Source organism: Podarcis gaigeae (genome assembly GCF_964106915.1).
Source record: "Podarcis gaigeae genome assembly, chromosome: 18".
NCBI lineage: Eukaryota > Metazoa > Chordata > Lepidosauria > Squamata > Lacertidae > Podarcis > Podarcis gaigeae.
In genome coordinates, this window is record NC_139696.1 from 4,812,725 (window position 1) to 4,831,851 (window position 19,127).

General features: G+C 50.1%; 1 protein-coding gene across 2 annotated transcripts in view; it reads left to right on the forward strand.

The window, feature by feature from the left end:
• Nucleotides 1-19,127, forward strand: part of LOC310835580 (transducin-like enhancer protein 1) — a 43,348-nt gene that overhangs the window by 10,923 nt on the left and 13,298 nt on the right. Inside the window, exons 6-13 of one of the 2 annotated variants that reach the window (XM_083720339.1) lie at nt 4,859-4,921; nt 6,432-6,473; nt 12,678-12,873; nt 14,158-14,174; nt 15,539-15,643; nt 16,883-16,933; nt 17,551-17,697; nt 18,928-19,063. In XM_083720339.1, coding sequence (XP_083576465.1) covers nt 4,859-4,921; nt 6,432-6,473; nt 12,678-12,873; nt 14,158-14,174; nt 15,539-15,643; nt 16,883-16,933; nt 17,551-17,697; nt 18,928-19,063 — 757 coding nt within the window. Of the gene's footprint in view, nt 1-4,858; nt 4,922-6,431; nt 6,507-12,677; nt 12,874-14,157; nt 14,175-15,538; nt 15,644-16,882; nt 16,934-17,550; nt 17,698-18,927; nt 19,064-19,127 lie in introns of both variants that reach the window. The other variant, XM_083720338.1, reaches the window with a different exon arrangement.

Here is a 19,127-nt window from a genome sequence, read left to right on the forward strand (position 1 = left end):
AGGTTAAGACTGGCTCCCTCTTTGCTGTGCTTTTGATGGCCTAGAATAGCTGCAAAACAAGCTTAGGCAAATTCTGGGAGGAGCAGGCTACAAACAATGCCTGCGTTTTCCCTCCACCGTTCAGAGGCAGCAATTGCCTCTGATCACGCCTCTTCTGAACTTTCCCAGAGGCATTAATGTGTTGCATTCGTGGCCCACCTATAAGGAGCCCCAGGTGACGTCCCCACCTCTGCCCCCCCTTGCAATTTCATCCTAAAAACAGCCCTGCCATGTAGAGTCAGCCTGAGAGAGAGTCAGCCATTGGCTCCATAAGGCTACTCACAAGCATAGCTGTCAACTTACAAATTTGAAAATAAGGGACCAGCAGCCTCGGAAATAAGGGACCAGCAGCCAAAATAAGGAATTTTCAGAGCACAGGTATGTTCAACTTCTGAGCCCCTCCGAGCCAAAGGCAGAAAGCCCAGCCAGCAGCCAAACGAAGCCTCAAGGGGTGGTTCCCACAGTGCAGCAACCCGGCAAAGGGGATGCAGCAAGGAAAACCACCGTCACCTCTCCGCTGGGAAGCGCTGAGCAAAGGCGAGTCCCCAGGCAACGCGGCCGATTTGATCAGCACAAGGCATGCAAGCTCCACCCCCCAGTCGTTCTTAGACTCCTTATTGGGTGAGCAACGCAGCCAAGCAACCCAGTTGGAGCCTCCCTCCTCCCTGGCCGGCAGGGAGGGAGGGAAAGGAGCTGCTTCCTTTGAAACCCGGGAAATTTAAGGGATATCATCAATAAGGGACAGCAGCGGGACACGGTGCTGGGATAAGGGACTTTCCCACCAAATAAGGAACAGTTGACAGCTATGCCCACAAGGGACCGAGCCGTAGCTGTCAACTTTCCCCTTTTCTTGCGAGGAATCCTATTCGGAATAAGGGAATTTCCCTTTAAAAAAGGGAAACATTGACAGCTATGGGGGACCAAGCGGGTTAGGATTCGAACCCTGCTCCCCGTCTCCTCGATGCTCTCAAACAGGGGTCAGCAAATTTTTCAGCAGGGGGCCGGTCCACTGTCCCTCAGACCTTGGGGGTGGGGGCAGACTATATTTTGGAAAGGGAAAAAAAAATGAACGAGTTCCTATGCCCCACAAATAACCCAGAGATGCATATTAAATAAAAGGGCACATTCTACTCATGTGAAAAGACCAGGCAGGGCCCACAAATAACCCAGAGATGCATTTTAAATAAAACCACACATTTTAATATTTTAATGTTTAAATATTTTAATGTTGTATTTTAATTTTGTTTTTAAGTTGTATTCATTCAACTTGTTTTTATTACTGCTTGTGAGCCCGGCCCTGATGCTGGGGAGGGCGGGGTATAAATAAAAAGTATTATTATTATGATTATTATTATTACTCATGTGAAAACACCAGGCAGGCCCCACAAATAACCCAGAGATGCATTTTAAATCAGAGGACACATTCTACTCGTGTAAAAACACGCTGATTCCCGGACCGTCCGGGGGCCGGATTTGGAAGGCGATTGGGCTGGATTTGGCCCCCGGGGCCTTAGTTTGCCTACCTGTGCTCTTGGGCTTACCGATCAAAAGGTCAGTGGTTTGAATCCCTGGAGTGAGCTCCTGTTGCTCTGTCCCAGCTCCTGCCAACCTAATAGAAAGCACGCCAGCGCAAGTAGATAAATAGGTACCACTGCAGCGGGAAGGTAAACGGCGTTTCCGTGCGTTCTGGTTTCCATCATGGTGTCCCATTGCACCAGAAGCAGTTTAGTCCGGCTGGCCACATGACCCGCAAAGCTGTTTGCGGACAAATGCCGGCTCCCTCAGCCTGAAACCACCTGGCACTTGGTGCCTGCCCAGAGTGGGGTGTGTGTCTCTGTGTAGGAAGACCCCCCCCCCTCCGATCTGGGCAGAAGCCTATGCATGGCTCAGGACCATATGGCTCAGGACCTCCATCTGGTCTTTTTTCCGACTCGTCGTCGTCTCCACAACGCTTCGTCCTTTTAATTTCGCTCCTGCTTGGAATTCTCCTACTGCCAGCTCTCTCCGCACCCCACAACCGCTGCCCCCCTTTGTTCATTTCCTCTGGCAAGATTTACAGTTGACTTCAGGTGCCGCTGGCCGGCTGCCAACAGCCTGTCTGCACTCCTTGGGGGGGGGTTTCCCCCTCCTTCTCGCTCTCCCCCCAAACCCTCACCTTTTAACAAGGGCTCGTAACTCTAAGACTCTTGACAGCCCCTGCGTGACAAATAGGAGCTGGGCTTTTGCGGGGATGCCCGCTTTTGGAGTTATCGCCTTGGCCGTGCCAACGGATCCTTCTTGCTCACCTCCAACCCACAAACTTCCCCCCCCCCATTTTTTAAAATTAATCCCCCCCCCAAATAAAAACAAGCATACATACATCCTAAGGTAAAGGGACCCCTGACCATTAGGTCCAGTCGCGGACGACTCTGGGGTTGCGGCGCTCATCTCGCTTTATTGGCCCGGCGTACAGCTTCCGGGTCATGTGGCCAGCATGACTAAGCTGCTTCTGGCAAACCAGGGCAGTGCACGGAAACGCCGTTTACCTTCCCGCCGGAGCGGTACCTATTTATCTACTTGCGCCGGTGTGCAACGGGAGCTCACCCCGCCATTGCAGGGATTCGAACCGCCGACCTTCTGATCAGCAAGTCCTAGGCTCTATGGTCAGGGGTCCCTTTACCTTTACGTAATTATTATTATTATTATTTTTATTTATTTATTTATTTATTTATTTATTTGAGGGGGGCGTGCAATGAAACACGTTGTCGTGGTTTTGCAAAGAAGCCAAACTCTGGTTAATCGCTCTTGCCTTTCGGGCGAAGGCGGGAGAGCGATTTCTGCGTGCAGAAGCAGGCTGTCAATAAATATATATATATATATATTCCCTGCAGGAAAGGGGAGAGGTCTTTGGGAGAGGAAGCTGTGGGGGCTGCGGAGAAGGAAGGGTGGGGCGGGGGGGGAAGCCTGCTGATTCGGCCCTGATCGTTTTTCATACCCCGAGCGTTAAAGTGCCACTAAATTGAACATTAACGAGCGCAAGTGAATTGGAGGCTGGCTCTTTCCTCAGGAGCCAACCCTGCCCATTGGTGCATTAAGGAGGGAGAATCCATTACTGCCAGGCCCGGGAGAGAATTAAATCTTTCCCAGAAAGTACCTACTGGCGCTGCCTCGATTCCTCTATTCCTGCCTCGGTTTCCCCCTCCCTGTTTTTGGCGGATGTGCAATCAAGCATCTGGTCTCTCTGCCGCGAGGTTTTCGTTTCCCGCGGAGCGGCGTGGAAACGGGAGACTTCTAAGCACCCGTGGGTTGCATTTATAGCCAGACTGCAGCAGAGACACCCACCTTGCCGACAAAGGTCCGTATGGTTTAAAGCTCTGGTTTTCCCAGTAGTGATGTATGGAAGTGAGAGCTGGACTATAAAGAAGGCTGATTGCCGAAGAATGGAGGCTTTTGAATTCTGGTGCTGGAGGAGACACTTGAGAGTCCCACGGACTGCAAGAAGATCCAACCTCTCCATTCTGAAGGAAATCAGCCCTGAGTGCTCACTGGAAGGACAGATCCTGAAGCTGAGGCTCCAAGACTTTGGCCACCTCACAAGAAGAGAAGACTCCCTGGAAAAGACCCTGATGTTGGGAAAGATGGAGGGCACAAGGAGAAGGGGACAACAGAGGATGAGATGGTTGGATGGTGTTCTTGAAGGGACCAGCATGGGTTTGACCAAACTGCGGGAGGCAGTGGAAGACAGGAGGGCCTGGCGTGCTCTGGTCCAGGGGGTCACGAAGAGGCGGACACGACTAAACAACAACAACGCAGCCGGACTAGGGTGTCCGTAGCCGGGCGGGGATCACGAGGGCCAGTTGAAAGCGTCGGGGGGCCGGACACACAAGGCTCCTTGTCCCTACTCTGAATGAAGCTGCCGCTGCCATAGGCAGGAAGGTAGTGGCACCTCGTTGTTGCGCGAGGAAGATGGGGAGAAGCGAGGCCGGTTGCTCTTTTATACTCCACAAAAGGGACGCGGGTGGTGCTGTGGGTTAAACCACAGAGCCTAGGACTTGCTGATTAGAAGGTCGGCGGTTCGAATCCCTGCAATGACGGGGTGAGCTCCCGTTGCTCGGTCCCTGCTCCTGCCAACCTAGCAGTTCGAAAGCACGTCAAAGTGCAAGTAGATCAATAGGTACCGCTCCGGCGGGAAGGTAAACGGCGTTTCCGTGCGCTGCTGTGGTTCGCCAGAAGTGGCTTAGTCCTGCTGGCCACATGACCCGGAAGCTGTCTGCGGACAAACGCCGGCTCCATTGGCCAGTAAAGCGAGATGAGCACCGCAACCCCAGAGTCGTCCGCGACTGGACTTAACAGTCAGGGGTCCCTTTACCTTTTATACTCCACAAAGAAAACACTGAAAAAATAAGCAATGAAGAAAACAATAAAATTATCCACCAAGGAAAATTACCTGCAATAATTTAAGGGTTAAAAAAAAGGTAACAGTTGACGAAGAACAGATTAAAACTGAACCTCTGGGGAGGCTTGTTTCAGGAAAGAATGTTTTTAGCAGGGGCCGCAAAATAGAACGGTCAAGTGGCAGGGAGTTCCAAAGGCACTTGCAAATTCTTGCAAATTCTTGCAAATTCCGAGCAGGTGTTAACCTGCCACGGATCGAAGTGGCCAAATGGGAATTTAGGGAGGGGAGAAGGTCTCAACTGATCCCAAGCCGTTAAGGGGACTTATATGGCCCCCGATTTAACTGTTTGCCTCCAGCTGAGAAGCATCGATGCCCAGCTCTTCTTTTCTGTCTAAGCCTGCCATCTTCCTTTTCCTCTCTTGTCTCTCCTCCTTGCCTTTGCAGACGGAGATTGCCAAGCGACTCAACGTCATCTGTGCTCAGCTCATCCCGTTTTTGTCCCAGGAGGTGAGTGTCTCGTCTTCACACATGCTCTTCTAAATATGCCAGCCATGCCCTTTCGCCATTGACTCCATTCCTTCTCCTTCCTGGTTTTCCATCCTCCTTCAATAGAGGGGGACTGCTAGCCAGAATATTTATTAGTGTTGCTATTGTTACAAGCGAAGCCTTCAAACTGAACTTTGCAGTGCGGGGTGTTCTTTCTCACGATGCCAGCCATGCCCTTTCGCAATCGACTCCATTCCCTCTTCCCAGTTTTCCTTCCCCTACAACAGATCCTCAGCGTCCTATAGATATGAGGGCCTGATATTATTAGTGGCAGGACGTGTAGACAGTTGCAAGTGAGACACTCACCCGAAGTTTACAGCAATGGGGTACTTTTGCTCTGGATGCCCGCCGGCCATGCCCTTCCAGAAGGCACTCCATTCCATCCCCCTCAGCACCAACACTGTTGATTGTACTGGGAGCCAACATAGCTCTTTCAGGACCAGTGTTATATGGTCTCGGTGGCCGCTCCCAGTCCCCAGTCTCACTGCCGCATTCTGGATTAATTGCAGTTTCCGGGTCCCCTCAAAGGCAGCCCCACGTAGAGCGCATGGCAGTAGTCCAAGTGGGAGATAACCAGAGCATGCACCACACTGGTGAGACAGTGCGCAGGCAGGGAGGGTCCAGGGGGTCCAATTCTGGGCTGCATCAATAGGAGTATAGCATCTAGATCAAGGGAAGTAATAGTGCCACTGTATTCTGCTCTGGTCAGACCTCACCTGGAGTACTGTGTCCAGTTCTGGGCACCACAGTTCAAGAAGGACACTGACAAACTGGAACGTGTCCAGAGGAGGGCAACCAAAACGGTCAAAGGCCTGGAAACGATGCCTTATGAGGAACGGCTAAGGGAGCTGGGCATGTTTAGCCTGGAGAAGAGGAGGTTAAGGGGTGATATGATAGCCATGTTCAAATATATAAAAGGATGTCACATAGAGGAGGGAGAAAGGTTGTTTTCTGCTGCTCCAGAGAAGCGGACACGGAGCAATGGATCCAAACTCCAAGAAAGAAGATTCCACCTAAACATGAGGAAGAACTTCCTGACAGTAAGAGCTGTTTGACAGTGGAATTTGCTGCCAAGGAGTGTGGTGGAGTCTCCTTCTTTGGAGGTCTTGAAGCAGAGGCTTGACAGCCATATGTCAGGAGTGCTCTGATGGTGTTTCCTGCTTGGCAGGGGGTTGGACTCGATGGCCCTTGGGGTCTCTTCCAACTCTAGGATTCTATGATTCTATGATCCTGCATACTAGATGGACCTGGTAGACAGCTGCCCTGGACACAGAACTGACCTGCACCTCCGTGGACAGCTGTGGGTCCAAAATGACTCCCAGGCGCGCACCTGGTCCTTCAGGGGCACAGTTACCCCATTCAGGACCAGGGAGTCCCCCACACCTTCCCACCAGCCCTGATGGACTCCCGACCTTTTTTCTTTTCTGATTCACTCGTTAAATTATCCTTCCCCTCCTTTTTTCCCTTCCAGCATCAACAACAAGTGGTTCAAGCGGTCGAACGAGCCAAGCAGGTGACTATGGAAGAAGTGAATGTTTCAATCGGGGTATGTGGACCCCCACTTCCCTCCCACGCTTTTGGGGGAGCCCGAAGCCTTCCTCTCCTCCCCACCCCACCCCAAACCCTTTAACTACCTAGAGCAGCTCGTGTATCTTTGAGCTTCTGGGCGCTGCTGAACTATAACTCCCATTCTTATCCCTCACCTCGAAATGGGGGGAAAAAACAGTTCAGGAAAGGAACACTTCCTCTGCAGAGTTGGGTGGCTTTTTAGTTTATAATAATAATAATAATAATTTATAATTTGTACCCCGCCCATAGGGCCGGGTTTCCCCAGCCACTCTGGGCGGCTTCCACAGAGACCAAAAATACACTAAGATGTCACACATTAAAAACTTCCCTGAACAGGGCTGCCTTAAGATGTCTTCTGAATGTCAGGTAGTTGTTTATCTCTTTGATATCTGGTGGGAGGGCGTTCCACAGGCCAGGCGCCACTACCGAGAAGGCCCTCTGCCTGGTTCCCTGTAGCTTTGCTTCTCGCAATGAGGGAACCACCAGAAGGCCCTCGGAGCTGGACCTCAGCGTCCAGGCAGAATGATGGGGGTGGAGACGCTCCTTCAGGTATACTGGACTGAGGCTGTTTAGGGCTTAAAATGGTCAGCACCAACACTTTGAATTGTGCTCGGAAACGTACTGGGAGCCAATGTAGGTCTTTCAGGACCGGTGTTATGTGGTCTCGGCGGCCGCTCCCAGTCTAGCTGCCGCATTTTGGATTAGTTGTAGTTTCCGGGTCACCTTCAAAGGTAGCCCCATGTAGAGCTCATTGCAGTAGTTTATAAAAATTATGCATGGGGATAGAGCAGGGTCTTTCATCCTTTTCAAGTCCACGGCTCCCTTGAGCAACTACAGTGGTACCTCGGGTTACATACGCTTCAGGTTACAGACTCTGCTAACCCAGAAACAGTGCTTCAGGTTAAGAACTTTGCTTCAGGATGAGGACAGAAATCGTGCTCCAGCGGGGCGGCAGCAGCGGGAGGCCCCGTTAGCTAAAGTGGCGCTTCAGGTTAAGAACAGTTTCAGGTTAAGAACGGACCTCCGGAACGAATTAAGTACTTAACCTGAGGTACCACTGTATGTTATTTCTGCGGCATCCATAGGGGGCTCAGTTATGACCGCAGAGCTGGCAGCCCCTCACTCCTTTTCGAACACCCTCCCTTGTGGAGCGTTCCCCCAGCATTCCCTCTTCTCCCCTCTCCTGGGGAGTCGTCTGGGCAGCTGCTGCCGCCCCCCCTGGTCTCTGAGCTGCCCCCCCCCAAAGAGAGGTGCCTCCTCAAACTGCCCCTCAGGGGCCTGGGACTTCCCTGCCCATTCCCAACAGCAAGGGCTGGTGGACTGGGCTCCCTCGCCCACTTGCTTGCTTACTCCGAGGCCGGCTCAGTTCCTGGTGCCCAGCACCACCTAGCCAGCCCTAGAGGCGCCATTCGCACGGGGAGCTTGCATCCAGGGCTGCTGCAACAAACAGCTGTGCAAGCCTTGGGGAGACAGAGACGCCAGAGGGCATGAGAGGAAGGAAAGAGGGACAGAGGCCAGTGTTTTCCGCGCACCCCTGACCATCATTCCAGGCACCCCACCGAAAACCACCGGCTAGAGAAAATCTAGGACCGAGGGAACTGACCGCTGGGTGATTCAGGGCAGAGAAAAGAAAGCCCTTTCTTCCTTTGGCTCGAAAGATAGACCGTGGGAACTCGCTTCGCCACAAGGCAGCAAAGGCTGCCAACTTGGGATGGCTTCAAAAAGAAGGATTAGGCAAATTTGCCATGCAGGGGGTTTTCGATGGCTGCCTCCGCAGTTGGAGCCGGGAAGGCTTCCAGAAACCATTTTCGGGAGAGGGCGGGAAAGTGGTCTTCCGTTTGGGTCTTGCGGAAAAGGATGCTGCGCCAGACGGTCTGATCCAAGTTGCTGCCCTGGAGTTTTTTATGGTTCTTAAGAGGACTGGTGAGATTTGTAGCTCGGGGGGGGGGGGCTCCTCCCGATCTAAGAAACCTGCCCCCCACTTTCTGCTCCCGAGGAGAACGAGTCACCTTGAGGCTAGCCAGACAAGTGTTCTCTTAACCTGGAGCAAACACACGGGGTATCACTGCTATAGAAAGTTTCGCAATGATGTTGACAGGCTCTCTCTATTTATGCACTGAAAGGTTTTCTCCCCAGTCGAAACCCCCCCCTTTTTCTTCTCCACCGCGCTGGGCAAATCGATGGCCAGCCTGAGACCCGTGGCCAAATATTTTTCAGGTTGGAATATTTAACACACACACACACACCCAGCACAAAACACCTCTACTCGATGCAAGTGCAATATCCCTGGGAAACAGTTGTCTAACTTCTGCTTTCTAGTACCTCCAGCATCGCCTCCTAAGGCAGCTGTCCAACAGGTCTTTATTATCATCCTTCTAACGGGTGGCGCTGTGGGTTAAACCACGGAGCCTAGAACTTGCCGATCAGAAGGTCGGCGGTTCGAATCCCCGCAATGGTGTGAGCTCCCGTTGCTCGGTCCCTGCTCCTGCCAACCCAGCAGTTCGAAAGCACGTCAAAGTGCAAGTAGATAAATAGGTACCACTCCAGCGGGAAGGTAAACGGCGTTTCCGTGCGCTGCTCTGGTTCGCCAGAAGCGTCTTAGTCCTGCTGGCCACATGACCCGGAAGCTGTACACCGGCTCCCTCGGCCAGTAAAGCGAGATGAGCGCCACAACCCCAGAGTCGACCATGACTGGACCTAATGGTCAGGGGTCCCTTTACCTTTACTTAACGGCCTTTCAGATATATTACAGATTATGTCAACACAGTGGTACCTCTGTTGTCGAACGCAATCTGTGCCGGAAGACCGGTCCACTTCCAAAACGTTCGACCACCGAGGCGCAAAGGGCAGTCGTCAAAGTGATTGGGGGAAATTGGAAAAAAAAACCGCAACGGAAACCGTTTGACTTCCGAAAATTGTTCGAAAACAGAAGCGATTACTTCTGGGTTTCCGGCGTTCGGAAACCAAAACGTTCGGCTTCCGAGACGGTTGGAAACCAAGGTTTTCCACTGTGTAAAGAAATATATAAACACACATACACACACCACCGCTGAACACTTTTTTGTATCGTGTTCTGCTTCGTATACAGTTTTCCAGAGCAAAATTTATTTGTTAACAAGCGTATACTTTTGGATTGTAAAACGAAAACCCAGCCACAACTCCCGAAAAGCAGTCGAAAAACCCTCCGGTGTTTTCATAACGCGACGCTTGATTTGCACGTTAATTCCACATAGGTATGTAAATGTGTTTTAACGCGCTTTCCTAAAGCGTGCTTTTTGTGTGTGTGTGTACAAGATGTGGTTGCTCGAACGAGCAATGCAGAATTTGGGGATGGTGCAAATTTTGAGAGGTGGTTCTGCCCTTTCGGTGTGCAATTTCCTAGGAGTCCTAGGCTCGCCTTTAAATGCAAACGGAATCTGATTTCTCCCGGGTCGTCTTGTGTTTCTCGCTGACGAGAGCTCAGCACGGATGCCATCCTGAATCTTACAGAGAGGGAGGGAGAAAGGGGAGCCCTTTTAAAGGTGTCTTGGCAGGGACGGCAGATTGCTCCATTGCCGCGGTTAATGAGCGGATTAGAAAAGGCTCTAACCGGTGGGACGCGGTAATGATAATGGCTGTGGGTAATTGGATTTAGCGCGAGAGGCTGGGGAGTCCTGAGTGGGACGTCTGGAATGGGGAGGAAAGGGGGCACGTGGTCGCACACAGCGGCGGAAAGACTGAAACTGGAGCCGGCAAGCTCTAGGAAAGGATGGCAGGTTTGTGTCTGCCGAGAAGGACTTGGCTGCGGGAGGTTTTCACACGTTCTGAATGCCAGCCAGCCGTCCCTTTCCCCAAATACTGTTTTCAGGGGGCCAGCCAGCCATACCCTTTCCAAAGCACTCCATTTTCAGGGTACCAGCCAGCCATACCCTTTCCCCAAACACCATTTTTAGGATACCAGCCAGCCGTGCTCTTTCCAAAGCACTCCATTTTCAGGGTACCAGCCAGCCATACCCTTTCCCCAAGCACCATTTCCAGGGTGCCAGCCAGCCGTACCCTTTCCCCAGGAACCATTTTCAGGGTGCCAGCCAGCCGTATCATTTCCCCAAGTACCATTTTCAGGGTTCCAGCCAGCCATACCCTTTCCCCAAACACCATTTTCAGGGTGCCAGCCGTACCCTTTCCCCAAACACCATTTTTAGGATACCAGCCAGCCGTGCTCTTTCCAAAGCACTCCATTTTCAGGGTACCAGCCAGCCATACCCTTTCCCCAAACACCATTTTCAGGGTGCCAGCCAGGCGTGCCCTTTTGAAAGCACTCCATTTCCAGGGTGCCAGCCCTTTCCCCATGCAACATTTCCAGGCCTGGAAAAGTAGCCAGCCAAGCCCTTTCCCAAGACACTCCATTCCAATCCCCTCCCAACAGATATAAGGCCTCTGATGACCCCATAGTCCTGGTAGCAGAGTCTGTGGGCTGTTTTTATCTTGAGGACTAGACACTTGACTCCATTTTTCTTATTTCTCCTTCTTCTAAATGGAAACAGTTGATAAGGGCTGAGCTCGATTTTATGCTCTGTTATTTATTTGGAGTGTTTGCTCCCCGCTCTCCGGCCAGGAAAACCTCCCAGAGCGGCTTTCGCACAATTGGAACAAGACGGTATCTACCCGCAGACTTATTATTTCGAAAAACAAACAACCCGTGCCTACGACAGGCAAGGAAAAAGGAACAGGGATGGTAGAGGAAAACACTGCTTTCACACAGTGCAAAGGCAAAGCACACAGACTGGACAGTGTCCCTCTCTGCTTAATATTCCAGAGTCATTCTTAAAATAAAATCGTGGAAAAGAGGTTTTTTTTAATATAAAAAAGGGGGTTCTGTTTGAGTGGCTGGGGCAACCCAGGCAGGGCACAAATAATTAATAAAAGTGTTATAATTTTTCTTCAGTGTGTTGAAAGATAGTGAGAGAATGGAAACAGCTCTGAGTGGTGGCTGCAGAAATCCCGAGCGGGGAATTGGTTTGCGGTAACGTGGTTAACCTGTGAGGCAGCTGTTCCTATTGGTTCCTTTTTGTTAAAAAAAAGAGGGTGTTTTCTTTCCTTTATAGCAGAACGAACGGGCCATATTTAATTTAAAAGGCTCGAGAAAGTGAAGGCTGACCCAGTTTCTTGAGCACGCATGGTTTTTTCTGATGAGGAGGGAGTTAAGGAGCGAAGGAGATGAGCAAACTCTCCACACCCCCTCCTCCTGGGAGGCAGTGTGGCTTAGTGGTTAGAGCACCGGATTTGACCTGGGAGACCCAGGATTCAAATCCCCACTCAACCATGAAGCTCGTAGGAAACTGCCTCTTGGCGAGCTGGTTGTCAAAAAGGAGATTCTGACAAAACATGAGGAAGAACTTTCTGAAATTAAGAGTTGTTTGACAGTGGAACAGACTCCCACTAGAAGTGGTGAACTCTCCTTCCTTGGAGGTTTCTAAGCAGAGGTTGGACGGCCGTCTCTCATGGGTGCTTTCGCTGAGATGCCTTCATTTCAGGGGGTTGGTCTAGATGACCGCTGGGTCCCTTCCAGCTCCCCGGTCCTGTACATAGCTGTCAAGCGTCCCTTATTTGGCGGGAAAGTCCCTTATCCTAGCGCCGTGTCCCACTGCTGTCCCTTATTGATGATGTCCCTTAAATTTCCCGGGTTTCAAAGGAAGCAGCTCCTCTCCCTCCCTCCCTGCCAGCCAGGGAGGAGGGAGGCTCCAACTGTGTTGCTTGGCTGCGTTGCTCACCCAATAAGGAGTCTAAGAACGACTGGGGGGTGGAGCTTGCATGCCTTGTGCCACTCAAATCGGCCGCGTTGCCTGGGGACTCGCCTTTGCTCAGCGCTTCCCAGCGGAGAGGTGACGGTGGTTTCCCTTGCTGCGTCCCCTTTGCCGGGTTGCTGCGCTGTGGGAACCACCGCTTGAGACTTCGTTTGGCTGCTGGCTGGGCTTTCTGCCTTTGGCTTGGAGGGGCTCAGAAGTTGAACATACCTGTGCTGGGGAAATCCCTTATTTTGGCTGCTGATCCCTTATTTTCGAGGCTGCTGGCCCCTTATTTTCAAATCTGTAAGTTGACAGCTATGGTCCTGTGATTCCACATTTGGTCCCCCCCCCCCTTCTACAAACCCCCTTCTGTCTCCCCGCAGCATCAACTCCAAGCTCAGCACCTTTCGCACCACGCGCCTCCTATCCCACTGACCCCTCACCCGTCCGGCATGCAGTCGGCCACTCTGGCCACCCTGGGCAGTGCGTCCGGCTTGCTGGCTTTGTCTGGAGTGCTGGGCGCTCAAGCCCAGCTCCTCGCCAAGGATGACCGAGGTCTTCTCGACACGGATCACAGAGGTACCAAAGTCTAACCTTTCCTCTCTTTTAAAAAAAATAATTTTTATTAAGTACAAATTAGAAAACATACTGTATTTTTTGCTCTGCAAGACTCACTTTTCCCCTCCTAAAAAGTAAGGGGAAATGTGTGTGCGTCTTATGGAGCGAATGCAGGCTGCGCAGGTATCCCAGAATATTCTGAATCTCAGAAGCCAGAACAGCAAGAGGGATCGCTGCGCAGTGAAAGCAGCAATCCCTCTTGCTGTTCTGGCTTCTGGGATAGCTGCGCAGCCTGCATTCGCTCCATAAGACGCACACACATTTCCCCTTACTTTTTAGGAGGGGAAAAGGGAGTCTTATAGAGCCAAAAATACGGTGTATACTAAAATAAAGGTCGCGCAGATAACAGCCTCGCCGATAACTTCAGACCGGCTCACGTTTGTTAAGTCAGAAGTAAGTAACTTGCCGCTAGTTCCCTGGGTTTAGTCGGTTCACAGCCTAGGGGAACAACCTGCTTTTTGTAGACCGACTAGTCGCCTGGGGTCAGCGGCTGCTCATTTTTAGGCGGCGACGACGATGACAAATTACCTAACTTTTTTTGTTGTTTATTTCATGGAAGGAAGAAATGTGCTGTTCAATAACACACACACAGAGAGAGAAAAAATCCTGTTAGCCATTTAAAAACAGGGGTACTGATATATAGATATAGATGATAGAGATGATATAGATAGATAGATAGATAGATAGATAGATAGATAGATAAATAGATAAATAGATAAATAGATAGATGATAGATAGATGGATGCTGGATGATAGATAGATAGATAGATAGATAGATAGATAGATAGATAGATAGATGATAGATTGATTGATTGATAGATGATAGATAGATGCATGCTAGATGATAGATGATGATAGATAGATATAGATAGATGATAGATAGATAGATAGATAGATAGATAGATAGATAGATAGATAGATAGATAGATGATATAGATATAGATATAGACAGATAGATTTTAGATAGATAGATGATAGATTGATAGATAGATAGATAGATGATGATAGATAGATATAGATAGATAGATGATAGAAAGATAGATGATAGATAGGTAGATAGATACAATATTATTTTAACATTTTGCTCACAAATATCAATTCTGCTGTTATTTTCCTCTGTGCACCATTGTGGCTGTTTTTGAAATACTGAAAAATCTCTCTCTCTCTCTCTCTCTCTCTCTCTCTCTCTCTCTCTCTCTCTCTCCATCCTTTCCCTTTTGCTGATCCCCGTTGCCATGGCGACAGAGAGAGACCCGGGTCCCGTAAGTCTCTTTTTTTCCTCCCACCCCTTCCCTTCCATTCTTCAATCCTTCGCTCCCCCCCCCCAATTGTTTAGCCGTACAGACGCCCCTTTCCTTTTCCCCCACCCTTCGCTCAAGAAATCACTTCTAAACAGAGAGATGAATAATTTTTTTGGGGGGGAGTCATGCATTTTGGAGAGCATCTGGGTCCCCCCTTATTTTATTTTTAAAGCTCTGTATGTGTTTGGAGCTGGGGGGGGAGAGATGGAGAAGAATGAGTGGGAAATGCCCGTTGAACAAAACATTTGCTGTAAGGGTTTGGGAGGCAGCCAACTTGCGCTTTTGAAAATGATGTTTGTGTGTGTCCCCTGTTTTTTTCCCTGGGAGGGGGGCATTGAGCATGTGACACACACCCCTTCTCCTTGGGTGGGGGCCTGCAAATCACGTTGCCCCATCCCATTTGGGTTTCCTTATTTTTATATATACAGTATATTAATTTATTTAATCGTTTTTTCAATACAGACATCAACCACAAAAAACACATACAACGAAAACCACAATAACAATATTAATACAATTTAACAATTCAGATTTGAGTACTGATATACCTATAACTAGGGACGCAGGTGGCGCTATGAGTTAAACCACAGAGCCTAGGGCTTGCCGATCAGAAGGTCGGCGGTTCGAATCCCTGCGACGGGGTGAGCTCCCGTTGCTCGGTCCCTGCTCCTGCCAACCTAGCAGTTCGAAAGCAAGTCAAAGTGCAAGTAGATAAATAGGTACCGCTCCGGCGGGAAGGTAAACGGTGTTTCTGTGCGCTGCTCTGGTTCGCCAGAAGCGGCTTAGTCCTGCTGGCCACATACCCGGAAGCTGTATGCCGGCTCCCTGGCCAATAAAGCGAGATGAGCGCCGCAACCCCAGAGTCGGCCACGACTGGACCTAATGGTCAGGGGTCCCTTTACCTTTTATACCTATAACTACACCCTTTTAACAATATTTCCCCACCTCTCCTCTCCCTACATCCCGCCTAATCGCTTAAGTATTTATTCCAGATTTCTTCATATTTATCCCTTCTTAATTTGCGTCGATATGCAATCCGTTCGTAGGCAACTAGTCTGTCTGTACTGTCAATCCATTGGCTCAATGGGATCTTTTTGCGGCTCTTCCAATTCATCAAAACAAGTTTTTTTTTGCTTCTAATATGGCACGGTACATCCATTTTTTTTGACCCCTTGTAGTCTCTCACTATGGAACTCAGGTGTCTTCTAAAAATTGGATAGACGTTTATTTCCTTGACGTCTGATGGGAGGGCTTTTCACGGGGAGGGCAGGTGCGGCGATTCAAATACTAAAACAGACACTTGCTTCTCTCCCCTCCTTCCCCAGAGCTCCTTAGCGCTGTCCAACGGGGAGCGAATGCGAGCCATTTCGGAATATCTGAACAGCAGCAAAAAGAGGAAAACAGAGGAGAAGGAATATGCCACAGACTACGTACGGCGGGCTGGGTTTGGGGGCTTGGGGAATGGAAAACTAGGCACACACTGCAGTGTGCATAACAGTGACAATTACAGTGGTACCTTGGTTGTCAAACTTAATCCGTTCCGGAAGTCCGTTCCAAAACCAAAGATTCCAAAACCAAGGCGCGCTGTCCCATACAAAGTCATGCAAAAGGGATTAATCCGTCCCAGACTTTTAAAAACAACCCCTAAATCAGCAATTTAACATGAATTTTACTATCCAGCAAGACCATTGATCCCTAAAACAAAAGCAATAACCAATGTACTGTACTATAAACTAAATAAGATAGTATTGTAGATGATAAAAATCATTTTTTTCCTTACCTGAACTGATGATAGTCATTGTTTGGATGGGGGGCTTTTATCCATTTCTGCAGACACACAATCAATCAATCAATCAATCAATCAGTAGCTGAACTGGGTTCCACAGCCATGAAAACAAATTAACTGAAAGAGCCCCCAAAATGCAAAATAAATAGCAAAAACAAAAGCACCAAACTTCATTCGTTCCGGAAGTCCGTTTGACTTCCGAAATGTTCAAAAACCAAAGCGCAGCTTCTGATTGGTGCAGGCGCCCTGGATGTTCGGCTTCCGAAAAACTTTCGAAAACTGGAACACTTGCTTCCGGGTGTAATGGTTTTAGGGGTTGCTCGTGCGTAAATCGACGCCACACCTGGCTGGGTTACCTGGGTGAACCCTTTCTGTCCGGACAGCCACTCACCCGTGGCTGTCTCAATCGCTGGCAGAATCCGTCAGTGGGCATTTCTTGAACTTCTTCCAGCAAAGAAGCTCTTTGACGCCTAGTCGCCGCCTACTCTCCCTGCACGGAAGCCTTCTGTGCAGGGAGGGTGTGGGCAGCGGAGGACCCGTGCTCTCCCCGCTGGTCTCCGGCGAGGTGTCATGGGGCCACCTCGCCGATTCCCCCATCTGCCCCCCTTCTCCACTGGTGCTATGCTGAATTCTTTCCCCAGAAGATGGGCTGCTTCTCTCCCTCCCGGGACGCTCTCCGGAACCCCTCTGGAGCCCTCCCTCTCCCTCTGGCTCCGATGGCAGTTCCCTAACACCGGGTTTTCGGCGTTTGGGAACCAAGGCGTTTGAGAACTGAGGTACCGCTGTAATTGCACATTTATTGAAAGTATTTAGTTTAACGAATTCACAGAGCTGGTTTTGGGGGAGAGTCTTATAGCTTTCGTTTCCCCCCTTTTCTTTACAGGGCAGCGACGGAGACAAGAGCGAAGAAAATTTGGTGGTTGACGAGCTTTGCGTGCGTATAATAGAACTTCTCGCGGGCGTATAGATATTTCCAAGTTCATGACAGTAGGCTATAGTCTGTGGGTTAAACCACAGAGCCTAGGACTTGCCGATCTCTTCCCTTCATAAAAGGGAAGAGAAAGGAAATAAAAGATCAGGCTGAATTCAAGAAGGGGGTTAGTCCCGCTTCACAAACTGAAGCCCGATTTGCTTATTCGATGCACCAATATTGGCTGCTGAGAATTTTTGTTTGAGGTCTGCAGAAAGCAGATATCTGAACAGGAATAATTTACCATGTTTTTCGCTCTATAAGACGCACCAGACCACAAGATGCACCTGGTTTTTGGAGGAGGAAAACAAGAAAAAAAATATTCTGAATCTCAGAAGCCAGAACAGCAAGAGGGATCGCTGCGCAGTGAAAGCAGCAATCCCTCTTGCTGTTCTGGCTTCTGGGATAGCTGCGCAGCCTGCATTCGCTCCATAAGATGCACACACATTTCCCCTTACTTTTTAGGAGGGAAAAAGTGAGTCTTATAGAGCAAAAAATACGGTAGTTGGAAAGGACCTCTGATACCTGTCTGTCTGTTTCTCTCTCTCTCTCTCTCTCTCTCTCTGTTTTCTCCATACCAGGATCCCTCCTCCCCGCACAGCGTCAATTCCTTCTCCTCCCGGGAAAACGGTGTCGATAAAATCTCCCTGCAGAGGAAGGAATCCATGCAGCTCAGTCCCACATCCTGCAGCTCCTCACCACCCCGGATCACCAAGGAGGTGGTCACGGTATGTGCGTAATTTCGGAGGATCTATGCCTTCCTGCGTTCAGGGGATCCAGGGAGCATTTTGGGGGGGAAAGCCCCGACAATTGAGGCACAGAGCAGCACATTCTCGTCCTGTTTCCACGAAGGTCTGGGCTTTGTTTGATGGATTCCGTACGTTTCTATGCCGCTTAGAGTAGGAAAAGGATCTCGCACGTAAACTGGTCCCGAGTTGCGAAGGGCTTTACACACTGATAGTGACACCTTGAACCTTGAAAACACCGTAAGCGTCCAGCAGACCTGGTCGGAACAGACGGTCCTTCAGATATTTGAAGCTCACCATGTTTGGTGCCTCCAGCTAATGATTACGTTATATTTATAATATAATAAATTTGCTTCCATCAAATTATGAAGCCACAGTAAAGCTTAAAAACATCCCTGTACAAGGTTACCTTCAGGTGTCTTCTAAAAGCCCGCGCCATTGTTTATTTCCTTGACATCTGATGGGAGGGTGACACTACAGAGAAGGCCCTGCTACCTCACGTCATAGCTGTCAGCCATCCCTTATTTGGCGGGAAAGTCCCTTATCCCAGCGCCGTGTCCCGCTGCTGTCCCTTATTGATGATGCCCCTTAAATTTCCCGGGTTTCAAAAGAAGCGGCTCCTCTCCCTCCCTCCCTGCCGGCCAGGGAGGAGGGAGGCTCCAACTGTGTTGCTTGGCTGCGTTGCTCACCCTATAAGGAGTCTAAGAACGACTGGGGGGTGGAGCTTGCATGCCTTGTGCTGATCAAATCGGCCGCGTTGCCTGGGGACTCGCCTTTGCTCAGCGCTTCCCAGCGGAGAGGTGACGGTGGTTTTACTTGCTGCATCCCCTTTGCTGGGTTGCTGCGCTGTGGGAACCACCCCTTGAGGCTTCGTTTGGCTGCTGGCTGGGCTTTCCGACTTTGGCTCGGAGGGGCTCAGAAGTTGAACATACCAGCACTCTGAAAATCCCTTATTTTGGCTGCTGATGCCTTATTTTCGAGGCTGCTGGTCCCTTATTTTCAAATCTGTAAGTTGACAGCTATGCCTCATGTCTCGCAGAGACACAACCACCAGAAGACACACACACACCCCGAGCTAGACCTCAGTTGTCGTCGTGATTTTTTCTTCTTTTAAGAGTGGGAAGGACTTTGTCCGCTCTCCCCGAGCGTCTCTGAGAAAGGGATGGGGGCAGAGGTGTAAATAAATAAAATTAAAGCAGTAATACCTTCCAGGTAGAGAAAGCGGGCACCCCCGGTTTGAAATCCAGCACCCCGACTTCCCAAGGCGAAGGGACGGCGCAGGGATCCTCCAGCAGCAGCACGCCCCAGCTCCGTCCAGGGGTCGCGAAGCAGACAGTGGAATCTCTCGGTAATTTGGGGGAGATCGGAAGTGGGTCTGTGATTTGAGCGGGGCAGAGTGGGGAGGTGTGTGA